The sequence below is a fragment of the Anabrus simplex genome, chromosome 3 (assembly GCF_040414725.1).
Source record: "Anabrus simplex isolate iqAnaSimp1 chromosome 3, ASM4041472v1, whole genome shotgun sequence".
NCBI classification, from domain to species: Eukaryota; Metazoa; Arthropoda; class Insecta; order Orthoptera; family Tettigoniidae; genus Anabrus; species Anabrus simplex.
In genome coordinates, this window is record NC_090267.1 from 518,973,665 (window position 1) to 518,999,989 (window position 26,325).

General features: G+C 41.5%; 1 protein-coding gene across 1 annotated transcript in view; it reads left to right on the forward strand.

Moving 5' to 3' along the window:
* Positions 1-26,325, forward strand: part of LOC137498971 (fibronectin-like) — a 434,037-nt gene that overhangs the window by 256,645 nt on the left and 151,067 nt on the right. The window contains exon 7 of the mRNA XM_068226885.1: positions 11,815-12,120. Coding sequence (XP_068082986.1) covers positions 11,815-12,120 — 306 coding nt within the window. The remainder of the gene's footprint in view (positions 1-11,814; positions 12,121-26,325) is intronic.

Below are 26,325 nucleotides of genomic sequence, written 5' to 3' on the forward strand. Positions count from 1 at the left end.
AAAGAGACGAGTGACATTGGTGCTCAAATTATCACAGACATTTGCAGTAAAATATGGAGAAATGGCAAATGGCCACCTGACTGGGTTACATCCATCTTCATCCCGTTGCATAAAAAGGGTTCAACAATGAAATGTGATAACTATAGGACTTTATCGTTATTCTCATAAACTAGCAAGTTCATGTTTTATATCTTGAAAGACAGACTCGATAATTATATTAGTTCAAAGATTCCCCCTGAACAAGCTGGTTTCGTCAAAGGAAAAGGCACAAGAGGACAGCTGTTGAACATCAGACAACTAATCGAAAAGAGCAGAGAATTCCAACTTCCTATGATCATTGGCTTGCTAGGAAAGCCTTTGACTGTGTTCAATAGGAGAAACTTTGGTAAGTGTTATTTAAAACTAGCTGTAGTACCCGGCGTTGCCCGAATATTTTCTGAATATTTACCGGTACCTTTAAGATTTGCATTACCAGTTAGTTATGTGTGATGTGAATTTTTATAGAATTCCTTTTTGACTTGCAGATTGATATGTTATGATCTATTATGTAGTTATAAAATTATTTAGATGTGCTCGATTTCAAGTTTTAGATTATTTAGTTTTCGAGTAAAACTTCGTCCTTATGGTAGCTCGAATCGACTGGGAAGTATTTGATCCTGTCAAAAATGAATAAGTGATAACTCTATGTATTTAGCTGTCGCACTATAGGTACGATGTACAGAATTTGAACTGTCGAGGAGATTGATCCCCTCCCGCCCTCAACCACTAAGAGATATAAACTCTAGATTGTCACCATTCATCTCAGTGACCCAGAAACTGTAGATTCGACACTGATTTCCATTATTTTTATATCTCACTCCCCCTCACCCACACCCCAAAGGGGGCTGAACATGAATTTAAAAAAATTCGGAGTGTCACTAATTATTTCAGCTACCACAGAAACTATGGATTCGATAATATTATAGATTATTTTTATAGCACCACCCTCGCTCCCTGCCCATAAGGGTGCTAGGGGTGTCTTACCCTCACGCGGTTTGTCTCCTGATACTAACTGATAAGTGTACCAAGTTTGGTGAAATTGCTCCAGTGGTTTAGGAGGAGATGTGTCATTTACACACCCACACCCACACACCCACGCACCCACGCACACACATACATCAATTTTTATATATAGTAAGAAGATAATATTTTTATATGTAGTTTTTCGATTTATTGTATATCTCACCCCCTTCGCTCCCCACTTGGACATGCAAAAAATCCGGAGTAATACTATTCATCTCAGAGACACTGAAATCTATGGATTCGAAACTGTTTTTAATTATTTCTATATCTCACCCCCCTTTCCTCCCCACCTAAACGGAGGCTGGACTTTAAAAAATTCAAGAGTATTACTTTTCAACTCAGCGACCCCGAAAACTATGAATTCGACACTATTCTCGATTATTATTGTAACAACCCCCCACAGTGATCGTCTCCCGATAGTAAGTAATACGTGTACCAAGTTTGGTTGAAATTGCTCCAGTGGTTTAGGAGGAGATGTATCATTTACACACACACTTCCATTTCTATATATAGTAAGATTTTTACACTCGTACTTCACCCCGTTTCCATCCCCACCCAAAGGAGTCCTATGAGTGCCTTACACAACAGTATATTTTTTCCCGATATTAAGTCTTACTTTCACCAATTTTGATTGGCAGCTATGCCCAAACGTACATACATAATCTCACTGTTCTAGAATCCTGGAGCTGACGTTGCCATGGTTACAGCATTTCATTTCTTTTATCCGATTCCTAGAGCAGGGGTAGTGTGGTGCCAATACCTCCGTAACGGTTGGTTTAGGGCCTTAAAACATGGTTTTCGGGCCCGCAGGGCTTACCGAGTTTCGTTCTTTGCGTCAAGAGGATTAAATTGAGCTAGAGGGCTGAATATTATGATAGTCACGACGCCTCAGTCATGAGGCAAAACGAAGAAGAAGAGGAAGAAGAGGAAGAAGAATATGCTATCAATCTGATTTGATGATGCCCTAGATACCCAGAACGTGACAAGGTGGCGCGCTGTCTTTGAGTCTATAGATAATGTGTTCGATACTGTATCAACGCAAAGTTTCCTTTATTTTGACACTTATGGTGAAATAACGCCTGTCTTTCCAAACATCTAAACTGTTGGGCAAAACTTCATAAAAGGCTTCATAGCCTGAGTACCGCCATATACAACACGACAATAAATAATAATAATAATAATAATAATAATAATAATAATAATAATAATAATAATAATAATAATAATAATAATAATAATAATAATAATTGTACCGGGCGGTACACCTCTACGACGCAAGTTCAAACCTTGCGCCAATTGAAACTCCTCTACAGGAGAAACCCTGAACTTTAACAACTGAATCAACTCTACGATTTATCAGAAGATGCCACTGTGTGTTTTTGATTTGCTTTTGTTTTTCATTGATCAAGAAGTGTGAACATTCTCTAACAGATGTCTCTACCAAAAACTATGATAACGAACTCTGGTGTAAGGGAATGAACCTTCTTGGAGAAATGTTGCATTCATAAGTTTTGCCTTTACTAAATTTTGTTCTGTGGTTTGAGGGTTGGCAATATTAATCCTTTCCTTCCGCCTGTTTTGAATTTAGCCAATCAGTAATTTCTGTAATTAATTTTCCTCCAATCATAGCTTTCTTCTTCGAATTTCCATGTGTAACTCTTAGTCGACCAATAAAAATTAAATGGGTGTGTCTACTCATTCCTGAAAGGTCTCGAATTTTCCGCGAGGGTATAAAAACTGCTGATTTCCTTGTTTCCGGGCCACTCGTATAACATCTAACTCAGTGCGTGAATATGTAGCAGGGGGCGGGAAGTGCCTCTTTCTTCAAGCATCAGCTCTTCAACAAGGTAATGGCCTCTTAACATCTTTATTTATTGCTAGCTCAGCATTTTAACTCGCGGGGAAAGTTCGAAACGTTTAATATGTAACCTACATCCTTAAATATGTAAGCCTTTCAATCCTTGTAAAAACTTCACATAACTTGAACTGTAATTCGGGGATAGAGAGTGCTTTACCCTCTCGAGCTCCCCTTCAATTTGAATTTGAGGTGACTACGTTTTCATAACCGTTTCTTCTCTGCTTTAATGTATTAAACTTTTCTCATACGAGCCACCTCCCTAGCTTGGGATTAGCCCCGGTGTATCGGCCTAGCGCCACTTAGGTTTTTAAATGTGTATTTAGGAGTGCTAGTTCACGCCTCCAGTCCTTTCTGTACTTTGGGCCAGTAACTTAACCTGATGTTTTGTTTCCTTCATGCGAAGGCCCTGTAGGTTGGGTATAAAATACCCCTGTTTCTTTGTGTGCCTTGAGGGCAGTTACAAGTGAAGTTTGTTGTGGCCTTTGATAGGCTTGTAAAATTTAGAGCAGGTCAGCTCTTTCGGGTATTTGAATAGTGCCTCTGAGAGGCTTGTGATTTAAAGGTGGGGGCAAGTGCTCCTTGTATGAAGGGGTTTTCTGCCCCTGGGATCAAATGTGTGACTTGGCAAAGTTCAGCTTGTAGCTCGAGGAATGTAAAAACGGGGCTCGAAGCCCAAATCTTGTAACGAACTGTAATTTCTAATTTCTTAATTTGTTGATATGCTACTTGGTACCTGTTATACTCTATTATTTGTTAATTTTGAAAAGAAAATATAACCTTTGTTAAAGTTTTAAATTAACTTTAATTTTGGTAGTTGAGACCTATTCCAGCCCGCACCTTCTTTCACCTCTGACTTCCACGGATAACTTCGTAACAAGTGGTAGCAGAGCGTGTTTGAATGGGTCTCAATTTAGCCCCTGTTAACGGCTAAACATTGCCTTTGATTCGAACTCTTACAATTTTCTCCGTCGCTGGAAATTTTCGATTTTTCTAAATTTGTAAAGTGTCTGACATCATGCCCGGCCCTCGCGATGTCCTCCATCCCGGCTATTTGCGCAAGGAGGAACTGATTTATGAATTAACCATTAGAAATGTTCAATCTGGAGGCACGGTATCACTAAGCTTAAAGATTCTCTTGATTTGCCGATTACCACCCCAACTTTGGGAGAGAAAGAGATTGATGACTCTCTCTCCACGATCACTGACAATACTACTGAGCTAGCATCCGTAGTTAGTTTTTTTGAACGGGGTGATCCTTCACCTAATCAACTTAAACGTGTACAAGATAGATTGTACCATTTTTCCAATAGAGTTAACGATCTGTTGTCTCTAAAGTTGAATGACATTCAAGAGAAGGAAGCTAGTGCTCTTCTCGAAAGCCTTTCTAAACTGTCCACTAAGGTTACCCTATTGTTAACTGGAGCTGTACCTCCCAAAACCGACCAACCCACTCTGGTAAACGTAGTTGGCGAGGAAGACTCTTCTAAAGGAGAGGAAAATAGGACATCTGTAGGAGCTCAACAAACCTCTGCCCCATTAGATAGTGAAATTGAACGTCGTATCTCGTTGAATAATGCCCCTTCCGAAACAGCTTCTTCGCCACTTAGGCCTCTACCCACTATGTCACCTGGCTTCAGCAGTTTGCCCCATCCTTTAGCAATGTTGCTCCGAGGCATTTCGAAGTTCTCCGTTAATTCCACCACTGATTTTATTGCTTTTCTAAGATTTTTCGTTGAGTTTCTGGATCATGTTCTTGTTTTTTCTCTTTCTCCGTGTCAAATTTTGCAGATCATTTATCCCTATTCAATTGGTGTTTTATTTGACAAAATAGTAAGAGCAATTGCTGATCAATCATCTATAGAAGAATTTCACGCCCATCTGTTAGCTAATTTTATTCCGGCTCGAGCTAGGTCATCACTAATTCAGAAGTACTATTACCGTATACAGCGGCTGGATGAAAATCTTGCCGACTTCGTCCAAGACATCAAATTCTACACCAGAGTATTTGACCTCCATTTTGCTGAAGATCAAATTGTACAAGCCATTGTGGAAGGCATTTCTCATCTTACAGGTCATACTTGTGTTTTGCGTCGCGTCCGCAAACCTTTGCCGAATTAGAGGCTATGGCTGTCTCAGCGGAAGGAGTTAGATACGCCGACACCTTACCTGTCGCGAAAAAAACCCCTCCACCCTCTACGGCCTCCACCTCGCCGACCCGTCACACCCCGTAAATGTTACGCTTGCGGGTCGCCTGACCATCTTCGGAACAAGTGTCCATTAACTAAATGTAGTGGGACAAGGAATGGAACAGGGTCATCCCAAGGCTGTTTTAAATTCGGCGCTTTCTCCCATATTGCCAAAAATTACCCGAATTCGAATAGCATTCCTTCCTGCTCAACTTCGCGTGCAACTTCCACCAACAATAAAAAATGACTAGTGGTTTCGGCTGAGTCGACTAACTCTTCTTTCCGAGGCTCAGCCCCAAGTAAACCTGCCGAAATCTCAGGGAAAACTCAGTCCCCTAATTTATCTTTCGAGGGTCCCAAAGAATGTCTTAGGATTGCGGCGGATACCCCCGCACCTGTTCCATTTCCCAAAACTGAATTGAATAATGAACCTTTAACAGCGCTATTAGATTCTGGCAGTGTGTGTTCCATTATTTCGGCCGAGTGGTACTCCAAAATAAAATCTGTTTGTAAATTTCCTGATTTTTGTTCATCTTCGGTTCAATGCATTTCGGCTAATAATTCCCCGTTAGAAATTTTAAGTTTTCTGTATGCCAAAATTAGAATTGTTAAATTTACTTGGAAAGTTAAACTGTTTGTGGCTAAGCACTTGTCTTGCCCCATTGTATTAGGAGCGGATTTCATGTCACACACCGGTCTTGTGCTCGACATTCAGAGCAAGTCGTGCACTTTCAAATTTGCTAGTAATTTCAAAATCCCTTTACTAAAATGTAATTCTGTATCATGTTCATCTGTTTCGCCTACCCAGGATGAGATGTTGTTAGACCTTAGACATCTACCTGAGGAGCAGGCTGAGAGTATTCGTAAGTTGTGTCAGTCGTTTCCAGATGTTTTCTCTGATACTCTTGGTGTTACTGACCTTATAGAATACAAGATTGAGGTTACGGATTCGATTCCAGTCCGCTTTCCACCTTATAGGCTATCTCCACCTAAAATGAAGGCTCTGAAAGAAATCATAGATCAGATGTTGAAAGATGGTATTATTCGACCCTCTAAGTCGGCATATTCTTCGCCTATTTTTCTAGTCCCGAAACCCCAAGGTGGCTTCAGGCCTGCGATTGATTACAGGGCTCTCAATAGGAAGGTGGTGTTACAATATGTGCTCCTTCCAGACCTTCACTCTTGTTTTTCATGGTTTCGAGAGGCTAAATTTTTCACCATCTTAGACCTCAATCAGGCTTATAACCAGATCCCTCTGGCGGAAGAATCTAAACATCTTACAGCCTTTGCCACTGATTGGAACTTGTATGAATACAACCGCGTGCCTTTCGTGCTCCCCACGGGAGCAGCCGTGCTTACGAGACTGCTAGACAGAGTCTTCTCCGACATCAGATTTGAGTATCTATACCATTATCTTGATGATGTCGTCGTATTTTCTGAGACCTTTGAAGAACATCTAGATCATCTGAAAGAGGTCCTGAGTCGCCTTCGTAAGGCAGGATTAACGGTGAAGTTGTCCAAGGTTGCCTTCGCTAAACCTTCCATGTCATTTCTAAGGCACAGTGTGTCGCCCGATGGTGTCGCTGTAGATCATTCTAGAACACAGGCCATCCGTGATTTCCAACCTCCTAAGGACATCAAAGGAATTGCCAGATTCATTGGTATGGTGAATTTCTTTAGGAAATTTATTCCTAACTTCGCTAATAGAGCGACTCCCTTGAACTTACTCCGCAGGAAAGGTGTCAAATTTGAGTGGGGGCCTTCTCAACAAGCCGCTTTCGAAGACCTCAAATTAGCCCTTTGTAATGCCCCTGTCCTCGCTATGCCCGATTTCTCTAAGAAATTCATCGTCCAAAACAGCGCGTCGTCGACGGCGGTAGCTGCAGTCCTTCTTCAACGGACTGAACTCGGGAGGCGACCCATCGCCTATGCCTTTAGGACATTATCAGCCCAAGAATCCAAGTATTCCATCTATGAACTTGAGGGTTTGGCTGCCTTATTTGCACTAGAAAAGTTCCGCCTCTATTTGGAACATGTTAATTTCGACTTGGAGACAGATAACCAAGCCTTAAGCTGGGTCTTATCCAGGCCACGTCGTACGGGTGGTATAGCCCGCTGGGCCATCAGAATTTCTGCCTTCCAGTTTGACGGTAGGCATATTAGAGGTAGCCGTATGTTTTCTAATGATGTAGAGACCTCTGAACAGGAAGACAGTTCTTCTCTTCCCGAGTCCATATCGCCTGGTGTAAATGCCATTCTAACGGATGCGCCCATGTTATTTAGGGATATTGAAAAATATCAACGTGAAGATCCAGTGCTGGCTCATATTATGGAAACTCTTTTTCTGGGGAACATGTCGTCCCTTATGTATTGAGGAATGGTGTTTTATGTTGCCCGTCGGGGCATGATAAGATGACGAAAGTAGTGGTTCCAGCTGTTCTTGTGCCTATGATCTTCAAGTACTATCATGAGACCCCATTAGGGGGTCATTTAGGCATCTTAAAAACTCGAGAAAAGATCAGAGAAATGTTCATCTGGAAAGGTATGGACGGCGAAATTCGTGAATTAGTAAAGGCTTGTAAACCTTGTTGGCTTAGAAAACCTATTATGTCCACCAAGCTAGGCTTATTGTCTTCTCATCAAGCTTCGCGCCCCATGGAACGTTTTTACATCGACTACGTAGGACCCCTCCCCCTATCAAAGGGGAATGCCAATAAATTTATCTTTGTGTGTGTAGATGGTTTTACAAGATTTTCTTCAAAACTCGAGAAAAGATCAGAGAAATGTTCATCTGGAAAGGTATGGACGGCGAAATTCGAAATTCCGACTAAACTGGCTACCGCTCAGTCCACCATTTCTTGTTTAAATTCTATCTTTGCTTATTTTGGTCCGTGTCAATATATTGTGTCTGATAATGCTAAAGCCTTTACCTCTAATCTCTTTCCTATATTCTGTTTTGATCTATCTATCTCACATGTAACAACTTCTCCATACTATCCTCAACCATCTCTTGCTGAACGGGTCAATCGTAATCTGAGGTCGGCTCTTACTGCCTATCATCACGACGATCACTCCAGGTGGGATACATCCCTGCATTGGTTACCCTTCGCTTTGAACTCGGCGGTTCATGAATCTCATAAATTCACCCCTGCTTCATTGATGTTCAAGTTTGTACCCAACACGCCGCTCTCTAACCTTTGGTCTCTTAGTGATATTCTGTCTGAGACAATAGATCCAGATAATATTAAAGATCTTCGGAAGAAGGCTAAGGCAAACCTTAAAATTTGTCATGAAAAGTTTAGGGAAAGATATGATCGTGGACGGAGGCCCACCAATTTAAAGGTAGGAGACTAAGTAATGGTCAAGAATTTTGTTCCCGCGGGCAAGCTTGCCCCCAGATTTCATGGGCCGTGCATTATTTTAGATTTTCTTACGCCGGTCACATTGTTAGTGAGCAATCCAGCCACAGAGAGGATATTTAGGGTCCACATTTCTCAAATTAAACCCGTGTAAAATCAGGGTTAACCTTGCCATTAACATTCTTCTGGGAACCTGAAGTTTACATTTTTTCTCTAAATCCTAGGCCTTCTGCCCCTTATATTTTTACACTGGTTTTTTTTAATCTGCTCTGTATAAATATTGTAAAACCTTCTCCGAGGTACTCTGCTGTCCTCTCCGTACAGCTCCCGTCTCCTGCTAAACCACACCAGTGGCATTAAAATAAAATAAAAATTTCCACGCCGCTGGCCCCTCTGCCTCACCTCCAAGATAATACCCTAAAGCAAAAGTTTCCAACAAAATTCTGCTGCCGTGATCTTACTGTTTCAGTGCCCCGCAGCCGTGCGGCGCCGTACCGCCACTGAGGTGGGGTACGGGCCTACTCCACTCCAGGGAGGTCAACCAGTGTACGGCGCGCCGGAGCCCTCCTTCCGGCCAACGCTGATGTGCGGCGCACTAACCGCAAGCTACTCGTGGACTGTAAATAAAGTTCGCATCTGCGGCGTGCTTCACCACGACTACCCCTCCCATAGTAGCGGGAGAGGTGTATCTCAGGGTAGTTGAGGGGTTCGGGCGACCTCGACAGAACTTTGGCAGCGGCGAATGGTCTTGCCGTCAAAATTAATTGACAGCTAATGTACTTCTTCAGCAACATGGACACTCTTTTTCGGCAATTAATAATTTCTTGCTTCAAATCAACCTTTGGTGCACTTAGAAAAATATTACTTCCATGAATTAATGTTTTTGTTTCGCAATTCTACTACTACAAAGAAATTCTAAAACTGGACTTAAACTAGTCACACCCGTAAATATTAAACAACTTAAAAGACCTCCGACTACCGGTACTGAAAATTTGTATTTTCTCTTCTAAATTCTCCTTCAACCAATCAGCAACAAACTTGGACTTTGTTTTGGAAAAAAAGCTAATTTCTTCTGTGTCACGCTTTGGAAGGACTTTCTTTTTGGCGGGGGGGGGGGGGGAGGGCTGTACCGGGCGGTACACCTCTACGACGCAAATTCAAACCTTGCGCCAATTGAAACTCCTCTACAAGAGAAACCATGAACTTTAACAACTGAATCTCCCCTACGATTTATCAGAAGATGCCACTGTGTGTTTTTGATTTGCTTTTGTTTTTCATTGATCAAGAAGTGTGAACATTCTCTAACAGATGTCTCTACCAAAAACTATGATAACGAACTCTGGTGTAAGGGAATAAACCTTCTTGGAGAAATGTTGTATTTATAAGTTTTGTCTTTACTAAATTTTGTTCTGTGGTTTGTGGGTTGGCAATATTAATCCTTTCCTTCGCCTGTTTTGAATTTAGCCAATCAGTAATTTCTGTAATTAATTCTCCTCCAATCATAGCTTTCTTCTTCAAATTTCCATGTGTAACTCTTAGACGACCAATAAAAATTGAGTGGGTGTGTCTACTCATTCCTGAAAGGTCTCAAATTTTCCGCGAGTGTATAAAAACTGCTGATTTCCTTGTTTCCGGGCCACTCGTATAACATCTAACTCAGTATGTGAATATGTAGCAGGGGGCGGGAAGCGCCTCTTTCTTCAAGCATCAGCTCTTCAACAAGGTAATGGCCTCTTAACATCTTTATTTATTGCTAGCTCAGCAGTTTAACTCGCGGGGAAAGTTCGAAACCTTTAATATGTAACCTATATCTTTAAATATGTAAGCCTTTCAATCCTTGTAAAAACTTCACATAACTTGAACTGTAATTCGGGGATAGAGAGTGCTTTACCCTCTCGAGCTCCCCTTCATTTTGAAATAGAGGTGACTACGTTTTCATAACCGTTTCTTCTCTGCTTTAATGTATTAAACTTTTCTCATACGAGTCACCTCCCTAGCATGGGATTAGCCCCGCTGTATCGGCCTAGCGCTACTTAGGTTTTTAAATGTGTATTTAGGAGTGCTAGTTCACGCCTCCAGTCCTTTCTGTACTTTGGGCCAGTAACTTAACCTGATGTTTTGTTTTCTTCATGCGAAGGCCCTGTAGGTTGGGTATAAAATACCCCTGTTTCTTTGTGTGCCTTGAGGGCAGTTAGAAGTGAAGTTTGTTGTGGCCTTTGATAGGCTTGTAAAATTGAGAGCAGGTCAGCTCTTTTCGGGTATTTGAATAGTGCCTCTGAGAAGCTTGTGATTTAAAGGTGGGAGCAAGTGCTCCTTGTATGAAGGGGTTTTCTGCCCCTGGGATCAAATGTGTGACTTGGCAAAGTTCAGCTTGTAGCTCGAGGAATATAAAATGGGGCTCGAAGCCCAAATCTTGTAACGAACTGTAATTTCTAATTTCTTAATTTGTTGATATGTTACTTGGTACCTGTTATACTCTGTTATTTGTTGATTTTGAAAAGAAAATATAACCTTTGTTAAAGTTTTAAATTAACTTTAATTTTGGTAGTTGAGACCTATTCCAGCTCGCACCTTCTTTCACCTCTGACTTCCACGGATAACTCCGTAACAATAACAATAACGAACTGTGTCATTACAAATAATAACTCTGTATTCACTATTGTTATTTCGTTTCGGTGTTTTCCAAATTCGTACATTCCTCATCGCCACACGTTTCATTCCTGACTTGTGTCAATGTCATCTTTCATATGTGTGTACACTTGTTATGTTATGTCACCCTCTCAGACTGATTCTGATGATTTCGTCTGATTCCGCTTCGAACGGTAGCGCTGTACACCGTCCGATGAGCCATCTGGTGACGAATGAACGTACCACTTCCACTTCTATTATTACGACTAAATTCAAACCTCATTGCTTGAGGAGGCTTTGTCGTGAACAGTCGAGATATCCTTCTAAAGACGCAGAGCAAAGTTCTCTGCGAAACGTAAAGAATTTCACCGCATTTTCTTCACACGGCATGTGCTCAAAAGCCTGTATCATGCCAATAACTATGATTTTTCCTTTTGTTTATTTGAGGCTCCTTGGACCTCGTAGTTCTTAAGTCTGGCGAGCTTCCTTTTAGCCCTGTATTCCTTCAACTTTGTTCTTGGTTTGCTTTCTTTCCTGAGTCCACTTCACTCCCACTGCAGGACGCCATGTTTTAGCAGTCTTACTTGTGTTCCGCACCCGACTTTATTGAGCTTTTGTACCTTTCACGCCTCTTTGCTGTGTTCTGGTGATATCCTGTTTCCTCTAAGAGAGAGACTTGTTCTACTAGTGTTAAGGAAGAATCTCTTTCGTAACTTTGCAGGTCCACCCGCTCCAGTAGTGGTGGTCAGCGGTGGTGTCAGAAGTCTGACCGTTCAGTGGAACATCACTGATTGTATACCGGCCGATGTAACAGGGTATACAGTTTCTGTGATTCCCCAAGGACCCAAAGGAGATGACTGTGAAGAGATTGATGAAATTGTCTCAAAGAATGTCACTGCTGGAGAAGAAACTGAGGTCACCTTCTCTGATCTCCAACCTTATTACGACTATCAAGTGAATGTCACCGTGAATACGAAAAGTGGGGAAGAGGCGACTGGCACTGGTTACGCAACAACGGCCGAAGGCGGTGAGTGCTTCTGAATCTTGTTATAACTCTTATTCTAGTTCCAGAAACTGAGGTTTTTTCATCTCCATGCATTGTGTACGGCAGTGATCTCCCCTTCCTACCATATTTCTCCAGGAACAGAGTATTTATTTAATGTGTATAAAGTCGTTGTCTCTTCGTTCTCACAAGAGAAACAGGAGGTGTATATTGGGGACCATGTGGAGTGGGGGTCAGTATAGTCTGAGTTTGCTTCAGGACGAGCAGGCACCAAATAGTAAAACTATATTAGCTGTTTGTCACACGTTCCGTCTCGTGTCAACAGAGAGCAGTGGGACACTTTGGAGATCACCTAATTCCTTCCGGAACTCTATTCCAATACATTTTTGCTCCTGAGATACCTATATGTAGGACATTTTGAAAGAAATTTCCTGAGGACAGATGGCCTTCCTACAAATGTTCCCGAATTGCGCGGGGTGATAAAGTCTTTCTCAATCAACTTGTTTAATCATGTTCAGAAACGTTATGAACACATAATCATCATGTAGCAGTCCGTTACGTCGGCCAAGTCGGCGGCTCATCCATTGCAGACACGACTACCGGGTATGACTACTCGAAATTAAAGTCTTGAAATATAGTAACGGTGAAAATAAAACAATTCAATTTAAAATAATATAATTAATTAACAAATTAATAAAAAGACGCACAGCTTCTCTGTACCTTTGCATTTGTGCCTAAGGTTCTGCTTAAACTAAAAGCCATCATCATTAAGTTATCATAGCGGAACAGCACATGGAAGTCTCCGAATTCGTCTTCCATGAGGAACCGTGCTTCGGTCCACTTGAATATTGAAAGTTCAGTGTTCTAACAAGGACCGTTCTTACAGACCGCCCGGCTAACATAACCTAGATAGTGCTAGTTACTTATTGTTAATACACATTTGAGTCATTTGGTGTTCCAAATGAAAATAAAATACTGTAAATCTGTTTGTTTAAATGATAAATCTTCATCATAATTGTAACAACTGCTTGACTATCACGTAGTTCCACATGATGTTACAAACTGTCTGATATTACTGTTAATGCCATGAGGGGGAACAATTGGAAATTGATTATTTTCATTTCTACGTAGTATTCTCGAACCACCTACTCATTTCTGCCACGCGGCTGGGGAGAACACTGAAGTTAGAGTGAAATGATTCAGACTATGAAATAATATTGCATCACTTGTATCGTAAACTGACATAAACAATACACTCCGGGAAAATGAATAAAGAGCACCTAGAATTCGCCAGTCCAGCAAAGGGACATTTTATTTACACACTCTTGAGGACGTATACAACACACGATCACACGAAGCGAGACATACGCAACTGAGTACAGTCGACAGAGCGTGGACAAAATGAGCGCTAGTAGCGTTTAGACCGTACTTTGCAGAAATGCAGGCTGCAAATCTCCAATGGAGACGATCGTAGAGGTGACGAGTGTAGTGTTACGGAATGGCCTGCCATGGAATTTGCACCTGGTGCCTCAGTTGGGCCCGGTTCCGACCGCACAGGATGACGTTTCATCCGGCCCCAAACGTGTTCAATGGGGGACAGATCTGGGGATCGTGCTGGCCAGGGTAGTTGACGAACACTTTGGAGAGCACGTTGGGTGGCACGGAATACAAGTGGACGTGCATTGTCCTTCCAGAGAAGAACTGCCAGTGTAGGGTATGACTGCTCACACCTGGACCCGACTAGGAAAGGCCGAGACACCGTCCTGAACTGGAGACGTCCCTCGTTATCGGTGATCAAGGAAATGAAACTAATCCTACAGCAATAAAAATCGGAATTAAATTCAGATGGGGGGTTTAAACAAAATTGAAACAAGGTTCATATTGAGAAAAGCCAGTAATGAAAAGATACTTAAAAGATTCAAACAATAGCATACCTTGTTGAAGAAATCTCTCAACATCATGAAGTGTGCGTGCTGTTATTACACTCCAATATTAAAATTAAAAATTGCCACATAGCTCACCTCCTCTAATAGAAACTTGGTACATCCTGTGGCAATATTATCACAATTTTCACGGCACAATAAGGTCGTTTCTTTCACGAGATCCCGTTTTTAATTCATAGTACTCGCGTGTTTACACGCCATTTTTCACACTACAATAGCATCGTCTCATCAAAGCTTCCACGCATCAAGGAGAATAAAGGTAAGAAGAAGATCAAAAACTTTAGATAATAACAACCCACAGAGACCAACATCACTGTACCAAGGCTCAAAGATTATAATCCCAAAGACACCTACGGGCATGCCCACAACCCAAAGAATAAATTAAACAAATATGGCGCCTTCACGGGCGAGCCATCGGCCAAGATCAGGACATGGCAAAAATAAATAAAGCAGTATCGAGATGAAACACAAAACACACAACCAAGATTAAAAGTGAAAATACAACTGACCGACACGTCACCTTCGCACTCCCCTGACTCACGGACACGCACTCACACATTCACACATTTGTCGGCATGGGCAAAAATATGAGCGGCAGCTCTATTTTATTAGATCAACACCAAACCACATAGTATAACTCATCTGGTCACAACAACGGGTCTCGCATCAAACAGCTAACAGCGTGCACATTCCAAACCATTCAATAACGAGATCGGATAAATAGTCCGTACTCAAGTCCATCGTGTCTCGCGCTCCGTACGACCAGAATTGAGCTTCGAGTCGACACTGCGTGCTTACATGCAATGGATGCCAAAATACCATACGACGCTGTGTACAGCAAAATCAGTTTGAGATCCAGTTACCAACATCGCATAATCATAATAAGAACAACAGACACACATTCCATTCATGCTGCGGGCCGGAAGAGGCGTATCATCATCATACATACATACATACATACATACATACATTATCATTATAGGCTGTTATGCCTTTCAGCGTTCAGTCTGCAAGCCTCTGAGAATTTACTAAACGTCGCCACAATCCTCGATTTGCAACTAGTGTTGCGGCTTCATTTAGTTCTATACCTCTTACCTTTAAATCCTTAGAAACCGAGTCTAACCATCGTCGTCTTGGTCTCCCTCTACTTCTCTTACCCTCCATAACAGAGTCCATTATTCTCCTAGGTAACCTATCCTCCTCCATTCGCCTCACATTGTTACCTGCGTAACAATTTTTCCCTCTTGGGAAATATTTTCGAAACTGGCCTCATGGCTGTGGAAAAACTGTGTCCTTCTTTATTTCTTCCTTTCAAAACTTATTGCCCGGCTGTCTGTATGCACGTCCTATCGGTGCCTGACTGTATTCTCCTGCACTCTAGTGGCGTAGGTATGTACTACCTCGCGAGCTACGTTACCACTCAGGCGCTTGCCCTCTGCGCACATGTGATCGTTGGGGCCGGCACTGCGGAATCTCGGGAAGTCGCCATTGCTGTTTGGTGAGAAGGAAGAGATGGACGTGTGTGGCTTCTCCCTCCCTAAGGGAGATCATTTCTCCGAAAATGTTCGAGCCTGGCTAAGGTTACATACGTGGGGCTTTTGCCCTGGAGAATTCTGCAAGTGTTTTGGTCTATTATTCCTCGTCTGGAATTTGCATGTTATGTTTTTTTTAAGTAAGTAAGTAGCATATTCTACCGAAGCTGTCCTCACGACTTTCATCTGGAAGAGACTGTAAGTGTTGTTACAACTAAACCTTTACTGATTTTTTGGTGAAAGACCTGAAAATTTTCCTATGTGAAGAAAGTGTGTGCGACACCATGTAACTGGCGTCATCTAAAAAACTAAGTCTTGCCTTGTGGAATTTTAAATTTTCGGCTTGTTAATTGGAACTTATAGCATGTGTAATTAGGTCTGTTAAATTGGGGCTTGCGTACTGTGTGAAAGAACGTTTTGGTTCCTTCGAAAACGTAATTGGGTAACCTAGTGTTTATTAATAACCTTTCTAGGCCTAAAGGTTTTGTGATAAAGGCTATCATTTTACTGGAATAATTTAACAAGCGAGTCGCTTCAGGGATGTGGGTGTTACGTGTACAGTGTGTCCCGGTACCTTTCTTTCTTGCTTCTCTGGTTGATTTTATTTTAATTTAACTTAATTTTATTCTCCCTTTTGGGTTTTGGGTTATTTTCTGCGTCTGTTTTCTTGGTCCTTTGTTAGTTTTCGCCTATTGTTGTTTGCGAGCTGTGATTGGCCCCTTCCTTCCCTTGACCCATTGTTGGTCGTTGCCATGGGAATGCTAATGTTGTTGATGTTGTTGTGATGGGATTGATGATTTGTATATGATGTGCCGATGATGAATTCTACCTTCTCCGCGGATTTCCTTGGTCCATTTAATTTTTCTTTGAGATTTTAATTTTACCTTCTGCTCATTTTTCCTCCCGGTGTTTCGGTGCTTATTATTATTATTATTATTATTATTATTATTTTAACTTCTTGAAAAGTGCACGTAATACCTACCCATCCTTGCAGGGGGTCGTTTGACACATCCTAAAAAGGGGTTTTCAGTATCAATATAAAAAACTGTTTCTGTCAAGGTTGTTTCTCACGGTTGAAAGGATGTTAAAAAAAACTTTTGTACTGTACCAAGAAAACCTTTGGTTGTAAGAAAACTTGAGAGTTCATGAGGGGTTTCATAAATCTACATTATCTTGCTAAGTCTTTCAAGAACTAAATAATTATTTTCTTTATAAACGGTCGACCGTAGGGTTTTGGTTTGAGTTTAAATATTTTTAAATTTTTAATTTTATTATTTTCCAGCGAGGATATTCCTTCCTATTTGTTTATCACTTAATTATGCTGATTAAATATCTTGTTCCCCAAGGTGTTGGTGTTTTCCTTTAAAAGGGGTGATAATTTGATATGACCAGGTGTATTTTATCCGCTCCTTTGGGGGCCCTGTTTAATTTTCTCATGGTAAGTGACCTTTTTTCTTTAATTTGTCTTTGTCTAGCACGTTTCCACGTATCTGAACCGTGCCTTTGGTACACGGTCAGACCCTTGGTGCTGTCACTTGGGGTAATTATGCCTTTTATTGCTCTAAGTGTTACAGTTCGTGGCAGCAGAGCTTTAGTTAATTGATTTGTGTGCCTCTTACTTGGATATACCTGTAGGTCTGTTGCATCCTCATTAAATTTATTTTGGCACTGTGTACTATATGCTTTATCTCCCTTTCAATAAGCTTTTCTATTTTGTTTGTGGCAACCACCTGAGTTTTTTTGCATTGTCCCTTTAAAAAACCTGGTCATTGGGGAACTTTGAATTATTTGAGGTTTCAAAGAGTGTAAAAAACTGAAACTTGTAAAGTATCTTACTGTGAAAGGAACGCTTTTATTTGGATTAATTATTTTTGATTTATTGTTTCATGTACATCAACTATGGCGAGGGCTGTGCTGTTCCCATTCCAACTCAGGAAATCAGAGCGAGTTTATGAGCTCACTATCAGGGGTATCAATCCTGCTAATACTGTTGCCGAGTGCGCTGCTTTGCTGACATCGCATGTCCAGGTTCCTATTAATCTTGATTCTGTAAAGATGTGCTGCAACTTTGGTGAGTCCTTAAATTTAATTACTGACTGTCTCTCGGAGATAGAGGTTGTCAGACAAGAATTCATTGAAACTTCCCCCACTAAGGGGCAGATTAACAGACTTAAGGCTAGGGTGTGGCATTATTTAGGCCGCATCCAAGATTTGATTACTATGTGTCCCCAACCTAGTCTTGTTTCTGAAAGTACAAAGCTGTTGACCATTGCTTCTAGTATTTCTGCTGAACTAGATATAATGCTAGCAAGTAAGGATATGGAGAATTTATCAGTTGTTGAGAGGGAAACCTCATTACCTTCTAGTCATGCTGATGCCTCACTTAATAATCAAGCTTCATGTTGTGCTGCCTCCCCAGTTCTTGAAAATTTGTTAGCCCGTTTAAATTGTGCTCCCTCTCACTCTTCACTGAAGGATCTTTTCAACGGAGTTAAAAATTTCTCCGTCAATTCTATTGAAGAAAGTACCAGGTTTCTGAGGTTCCTGGTAGAAATGACAGAGTCAGGTAGCGTGTATTCTGTCGATGACTTGGGAATTTTCCGTGCCCTATTCTCTCATTGTGAGGGAATTTTGAAACGTGAAATTTCTGAAGCAATTTCAAATAATTTAACCATTATGGAATTTCATGAACTTGTATTGTCTAAATTTATTCCTTCATTGGCATTGCCGAGTTTGATTCCTCAGTATTGCTTCCGGACTCAATTGCTCCATGAAAACCTTTTGAACTATGTACTAGACTTGCAGTTTTATTGCAAGGTATTTAGAATTTCGGTGCCAGAGGAGGAAATGGTGGCCCGTATTCTGAAAGGTATTTCCCCTGCCTATCGTTCATACCTCTCCCTCACCAAGAGTCCGACTAATTTTCTTGAATTGGAAGCTGCGTGTACCTTTGCTGAAGATGTAAAGCACGGAGATGCCGCAAGACCTATCTGCCACCCTCCTCCTACTGTGAACCCTGTTTCGCCTCAAACTAGGGATAGTGGGTCTTCTAAAAAATGTTATAATTGCGGGTCACGTGATCACCTTAGGAATGCTTGCCCCTCAGTCAAGCGTGGCTCTGGTCCTTGTTGTTATTTGTGTGGCTCGAGGCAGCACCTTAAAAAGAATTGCCCTACTTCGTTCCGAAAACGCAGTCAATGACTAAGGCCTAATGGTAATTCTGGTGAATCGCTTGCGCCAGAAATTTTTGTGGATTCTGGAAAGGTTATTTGCCCGCGGGCACGCAATAAGATTTCTGCTTTGGTTGAGTCTAAAAGTACCTTCGCGAAAGTGGAACTGAATAATGAACCCATTGTTGCTCTTATGAACTCGGGTAGCGTCGTCACCTTAATTGATGCTAATTGGTATGATGAAATGAGGTCCCCTTGTAAACTGCCTGAGTTGAAGAAGGTCAATGTTGCATGTGTCACGGCTAATAAGCATAATATGAAAATTTTAGGGTCCGTTGATGTGAAATTGCGTATTGGTAATTTTACTTGGAAAGTTCTTTGCTTGGTAACTCCAAAGCTAGCGTGTAGCATGATTTTAGGTACGGACTTCTTGTCAAGAACTGGTTTAATTTTGGTTCTCCAGGCTAGGAAATTTCACTTCAAATTTTCTCCAAATTGTAAATTCGATATTATTGATGGTCCTTCGGGTACCTTCAGTGTTTCTTGTGTAGGTAGGGCGCTTCCTAGGGAGAACAACGAAATAGATCAGTTGGATCTTAGTCATTTGGATTATCAGCAGGCTAATAGTGTGCTTGACTTGTGCCACCAAGTTAGGAGTTACTGATGTTCTTGAGTATCAGATTGAGCTATCTGATAACACCCCTGTTAGATCTCCTCCTTACCGTCTTTCACCACCTAAGATGTTAGAACTCAAAAAGATTATTGATCAGATGCTTGCACCCTCTGGGGGCTATCGTGCTGTAATTGACTACAGGGCTTTGAACCGCAAGATCATCTTGCAATCTATCCCTTTACCGGATTTGCACACTTGTTTTGGGTGGTTCTCAGGAGCCAAGTTTTTCACTGTGTTAGATCTCAATCAGGCGTATTACCAAGTCCCGTTGTCTAAGTCATCTATTCCACTGACTGCTTTCATTACTGATTGGAACCTTTACGAATTTCTGAGACTTCCGTTCGGGATCTCTTGTGGTGCAGCCGTTCTTACGAGGCTGTTAGATTCAATACTTTCGGGTATTAAATTCAAGTTCGTTTTTCATTACCTGGACGACCTGGTAATTTTCTCAAATTCCTTTGAAGAACATGTCGAACATGTTAGAGAAGTCCTGGATCGCTTGCGAAAAGCTGGACTAACTGTTAAGTTGTCAAAGGTAGCGTTTGCTAAGCCGAGTATGTCTTTCCTTGGACATGTGGTTTCCTCTGATGGTGTCTCCATCGACCACTCTAGGACTCAGGCTATTAGGGACTTTCAACCCCCTAAAGATGTCAAAGGCATCGCACGTTTCGTGGGCATGGTGAACTTCTTCAGGAAGTTCATTCCAAATTTTGCAGAGATAGCAGCTCCTCTAAATCATCTCAGACGTAAGGATGTCAAGTTCATCTGGGGCCCCTCCCAGCAAGAAGCCTTTGAGACCCTGAAGCTTGCCTTGTCAAATTCTCCTGTGTTGGCTATACCCGACTTTAGTAAACGCTTTATTGTACAAACCGATGCCTCTGGAAAAGCAGTTGCTGGTGTACTCTTACAGGAATATGAGGATGGTCGTAGACCGGTTGCCTATGTGTCTAGGATCCTCAATGATCTGGAGAGTAAGTACTCCATCTATGAATTAGAATGTTTGGCCGTGCTGTTTGCTCTTGAAAAATTCAGACCTTTCATTGAACATGTAAATTTTGATCTGGAAACAGATAATCAGGCTCTGTCGTGGGTCTTGAACCGTCCAAAAAGAACGGGCAGAATCACTAGATGGGCGCTTAGGATCTTAGCCTTCAGTTTTCAAGTAAAGCATATTAGGGGGTCGGAAAATGTCATCGCTGACAGCCTTAGTAGAATGTTTGACGGGAGTTTTGGTCTTGATGAAAAATCTAAGGCTGAAGAATATGATGAAACTAATGTTGCTAGTGTGGGTGCCATTCTTTCGGACCTACCTCTGTTGTACCATGAGTATGCAGATCATCAAACGGCTGATCCTGATTTGAGAGAAATCATCGACAAAATTAGTGATGGTATTGTGGTTAAACCTTATTCTCTGGTGAAGGGTGTCTTATGCTGTAAAGGTCGAAGGGACACTAATTTCAAAATTGTTGTACCCAAGGTTTTAGTGCCAATCATCTTCAAGTACTATCACTCTTGTCCCATTGGTGGCCGTTTAGGCACCTTTAAAACTAGGCAGAAAATTGGACAGTTCTTCGTTTGGAAAAGAATGGATGGTGATATCCGAAACATGATTAGGTCCTGTAATATTTGTTCTATCAGCAAACCTAGTTTGAACAACCGTGTAGGTCTATTATCTTCTTCACAAGCTTCTCGCCCTATGGAACGGTTATTCATCGATTTCGTTGGTCCGCTCCCTCGCTCTACCTTGGGAAACACTCATATCTTCGTTGCTATTGATGCGTTTTCTAGATTCTCTTGGATTTTTCCCACTAGATCTACGACTGCTCGTACGACTATAAGTTGCCTTAATTCTATCTTCGCATCCTTCGGCCCTCCCAAGTTTCTGGTTTCTGATAATGCCAGTGCTTTCACTGGTCACTTGTTTAAGAAGTACCTTTTTGAGCTGAGCATTTCCCATGTCACCACTACCCCTTACTATCCTAACCCTTCTTACGCCGAGAGGATGAACAGGAACCTCAAATCTGCTCTAATTGCATATCATCACAATAACCAATCCAAGTGGGACTCTTGCCTGCACTGGTTGGCTCATGCCTTCAATTCTGCCACACACGAAACTCATGGTAAAACCCCCATGTCACTTATGTTCTGCTACACCCCGTACTCTCCTATTTCCAATGTTCTGGGCATTGATGATCTTCTTCCAGACTTGTCTAAACCAAATGACGTTCAGAAAATCTGGGATGAAGCAAAGAAGAAGTTGTCAGTATCCTATGAGAAAGGCAGGGTTAAGTATAACAAGGGTAGAAAGTCACCTAGGTTGAAGGTTGGAGATCAAGTTTTTGTCAAGACCTATCCCATTAGCAAGGCTATTAACAAGTTTTCAGCCAAACTTGCTCCTCGGTATCATGGTCCCTGTACTATTTTACAGTTTTTATCTCCGGTGTCGGTACTGGTGAGTGACCCCATCGCCAAGAGGATTAGACGGGTTCATTTGTCCCAGTTAAAAACAGGTTAACGCATATTTGGACTTGCGGATGAGAGCTACCTTTCAGTGAGCAAATTTGATTGGTCTCCGTGGGTTATTATGTAATTATTCTGGTCTAGTGTTAATTTTAATCATGTGATATTTTTCTCCCTTTTCTCGTGTGCTGTATTTATTTTGAGGAGTTTTGGTGTTGCTTGTCGTACTTAAACTTCTTTCCCTGTCAACCATGGTTGCTTAGTTGGGTGAGAATTTTTACCACGTGTTTAAGCTTTGGTACCTTATCTGCTGCGTTCACGCCTCCGGTGATTCTTGGCATGACCATGTAGTACTTTCTAGCGTGTACTTGTTCTAAACATTGTATTTTGAAAAGGTAATTGCGGTTTGCGAGAAATGTGTGTACTTTCTCTTGCTCTATTGGCACCCGATTTCTTAATTGTTAATATCTAACTACTCTTTGGGTCTGGGTGCAGGTCTCTCCGTCTATCATAATTCGATTGTATCCTGATCATTTACGTTTGCAAAATTTTGATAATAAATTTATTTATTGGCTCTTGTACTGCTGTTGCCTTGGTTTGGTACTCATTTGGAAAATTCTGGGCAATTTCTGCTCTGTGCGTTGTTAATCCGGTAGGAAATCTGTTAGTCTCCTAACCCCTATTTATCTTGCCCTGTCCTAGTCTTTGGTCCTAGTTCTTGTTATCTGATTCCTTGCGGGTAATATTTCGGTTATCTATTCCTATTGTGGTTTGTTAGGTGTGCTTTGTTGAAACGAATTAGCTTTTGGTTTCCTTGTTGGTGTAAGTTGACTAGGATCTGGATATACCCGGTGTTATGGTCCTGTTGCTTATGTTTTGGATCGGATGTGGGTAATGGCAATGGCGGAACTCTGTCAATTGGAATTGGTGGTGGTTGGTTGTTTGTCTCTACGGCATGGACTTCACAGTCTTCACTGCCTTCTATCTCCAATTTCTGGTGACACGATTCCCTAGGTTGCGAGTGCTCTGATGTCCTTCTCTGGGGCATTTCTGTTATCTGTTGTGAATTCCCGGTTTACTAAGTTATCCTTCCCAAATCATTCTTGTACCGATGGTTTTCTGGTAAAAAGAAAAAAAAATACCCTGCCCCGGCTAACCTATTTTGGTAAATTTTTCTTTGGGCTTTCCTTCCTGGTTGTGGCAGTTAACTAGCTGGTTTCTTATTGTATTTCTGCTTGCAAGTGGTATTAATTCTATCCTCTTCTGAAGTCCTTACTTCCCTGGTTTTGTCTCTAAGTGGTGTATTATTCTTGTAGTATGTTATTTAATCGAGTTGTAGCTCCATGTCGTCCTGCCCAGTCTATTTGTTATTGTGGTGTTTTGCACGTATTGCACTAATGGATCCTGAACCTGAGGAGTGCTGTCTCCTTTCGTGCCTTGTAGGTATTGGTTTCGGTCCTGTCTTAGAAATGTTGTAAACGGTACCGTGGTTTGGTTTTAGGTTTGCCTTGTGAGGTAGAATGACGGCTTCACGACATGTTGTTGAGGGTAGTTGCTGTTTTCCTCCCTTTTAGCTAACGCATGTCCGTTGTGGTCCATTTTTGTTGTATTGTTGTCGTGTAGTATTGGTTACTTATTATGGCGCTTCGGTATGGGCGGTGTTGCCTTTAATTTACCCTGTGTCCCGGCAGATTGGGAAATAAACCCTGGCATGGATTTACTACTCTCTGTAGGTGTGTCTTATCTGCTTGCATATAATGTGTGATTTCTGTACGACCTGGTCTATTTTTAATTTTAATTCTCTGCATACCCTAGTAATCAGACGTCATCATGCAATTATCCTATACTATAATGTTCTTCTCGAAATAACCTGCCAGCCTATTGGTCCTTTTCCTTCTGGAGTGTTTGAAAACCTTGGCTATCGTTTATCATCTTGTCGTCCTACGGTGCTCCAGTTGAGTATGGGATCAGCTGGTGCTTCATAGGCGGCACTGAAACCTTCCCACTATCTGGTGATGTGTTTGTTTGGTGGTGTTTCTTATTTCTCTGTTATTTGGAGTGTTTTCTAGTTACCTGGTTCGTGACCTATCTTTCATATCTTATTTCCCTTGTACAATGTTAGAGAACTACCTGTGACTGTGTGGCCACAGTGTGAGTCTCGGATATCACCTTGTTCTAGTCTGGATTTGTCCGAGGTTTCTGGTGGATAGCCGGTAGGGAATCTTGTCAGATCTGTGCTCCCATATTCAAAGGCGTTGGCTTGATTGAGGTGCTTTATTGAACCTTTTAATTGATTGAGTCGCCCTTGGTTAAGATATATGTTTGTATGTGCAGTAAAATTGTGAGAAATGTGTTTTTAGATGGGGTAACACTCCTATTTCCTTTCAGCCAATTTTTGTCCCGTTTCATCATGGTGTTAAAGATTGTGTTTCATAACCTCTGCTACCCTCCTATTACTCTTTGCTTGGTGTTGTTTTGGCTCGTTGCTGATGACCAACTATACGCGTACCCTCCATCTGAAAGATCTTGAAGTCTCCAACCGCAGCCTGTACATTCATCTTGTCTTGAGTAATTATTTACTGTAACCCATGTATTTTGATTCTTACCTAGTATCCTATTTCTGGGAGTTTCTCTTAATGGTAATATTAAAAAAAGGGTAAACTATATCCAATCCTGTTTCTTGTTTATTTGGGTTTTGCATGGAATGTATACATGGTATTAAAATTGATTTATTGCTAAATTTATTTCTTGTCCTTGGGCATGTACTTAAAGGGTTTAAGTCTTGTTAATTGGCTCACTGATTGGTGGTTCTATTCCGTTTTAAATTTAATTTAGGGAGGTTGTAAGCTTAATTAACTTGTAGTTCTGTGTAACGTTTTTCAACATCCTTTTCCTTGGTCTGGGTCTTGGTTTCGTAATATTATGTATGGAAGGGAGTTCCTCTTAGCATTTCTGTTCTTGCAATCACTCAGCACCCTTGAGTTGGTGCTTGTCTGTAAGTTTTTCTTTCTATGTAAAGTTGCCTCCTGGTTTCTGTTTGTCAATGGTGACGTTATTGCGTAGCCATCCTGGTAGGATTGGTTGTATGCATTGAATGGTGTTTTGTGGAGATAACCATCTTGGTTTCCTAGGTTATTGTTTTTCTTGTGTATTGAAAATTGTATCCTTGCCTATATATTTTTGTTGGCATGATACCTTAAATGTAATGTAATTTAGTTTTTGGGTATGGATTGTTTAAATAATTATCGTATTCTGTTCCTGTGCCATACCGTAATCTTAAGTCATGTTAATCTAGTTTATGGTTAGGTTAAGTATTTTCGGTTGGACCTTATGATTGTGTTTTACGCTCACCAATGTTGTTTTCTCTCTTCCCTTCCCTTTCTGGGCGTTTTTCCTTTTTGGGGTTGTCGTTACCATCCAAACCAAAGGGTGGAAACCAAATGAAGGCGTTTCTTATCTAACGCAAGTCCTATAATATTACAAATTTAACAAACATGTAGTAATTTAAGTCTAGGTATGTGATCTGGTGCAGTTAAGACCTAGAAGGTCTAATGTTCTGAAAGCAAATAGTTATGAACTTTACCTAAAGGTGTGTATGTACCACAAGGTAGCGTAACCTCCGATCAGATGACGCATACGAACTTGCGGAAGATAATAGTTCGCATTAAAGTTTAGCAAGAAATCTAGAGAAGAAGTGTTCCCTGTGATCTGGACCATTAATAATTTGCCTGCGACTTGGGTGTTGCACAGTTTGGTGCATGGAACTTCATTATTATTGAAAGTGGCTAGACATTTGGTGTCGTCTAAGTGAACTGTACTGTTTCTTTAATTTAAATCACATGTGTTTGGGTTCTTAGTGACTGTTGGACTCGTTCTGCTGGTGGTGCATAAACTGAGGCTGGCGATTGGTGGTCATTTTCACATTCGGACTATTCTACCAAAAACTTTGTTTGCTTCAAGACCACCGCCTTATGATGGTAAACATGTGTGGGACATGTCAAGTTTCGGGGAGGGACACTGTTACCTGCGTAACAATTTTTCCCTCTTGGGAAATATTTTCGAAACTGGCCTCATGGCTGTGGAAAAACTGTGTCCTTAGAAGTGGTTCGCCGCTTCTTTACTTCTTCCTTTCAAAACTTATTGCCCGGCTGTCTGTATGCACGTCCTATCGGTGCCTGACTGTATTCTCCTGCACTCTAGTGGCGTAGGTATGTACTACCTCGCGAGGTACGTTACCACTCAGGCGCTTGCCCTCTGCGCACATGTGATCGTTGGGGCCGGCACTGCGGAATCTCGGAAAGTCGCCATTGCTGTTTGGTGAGAAGGAAGAGATGGACGTGTGTGGCTTCTCTCTCCCTAAGGAGATCATTTCTCCGAAAATGTTCGAGCCTGGCTAAGGTTACATACGTGGGGCTTTTGCCCTGGGGATTTCTGCAAGTTGTTCTGGTTTA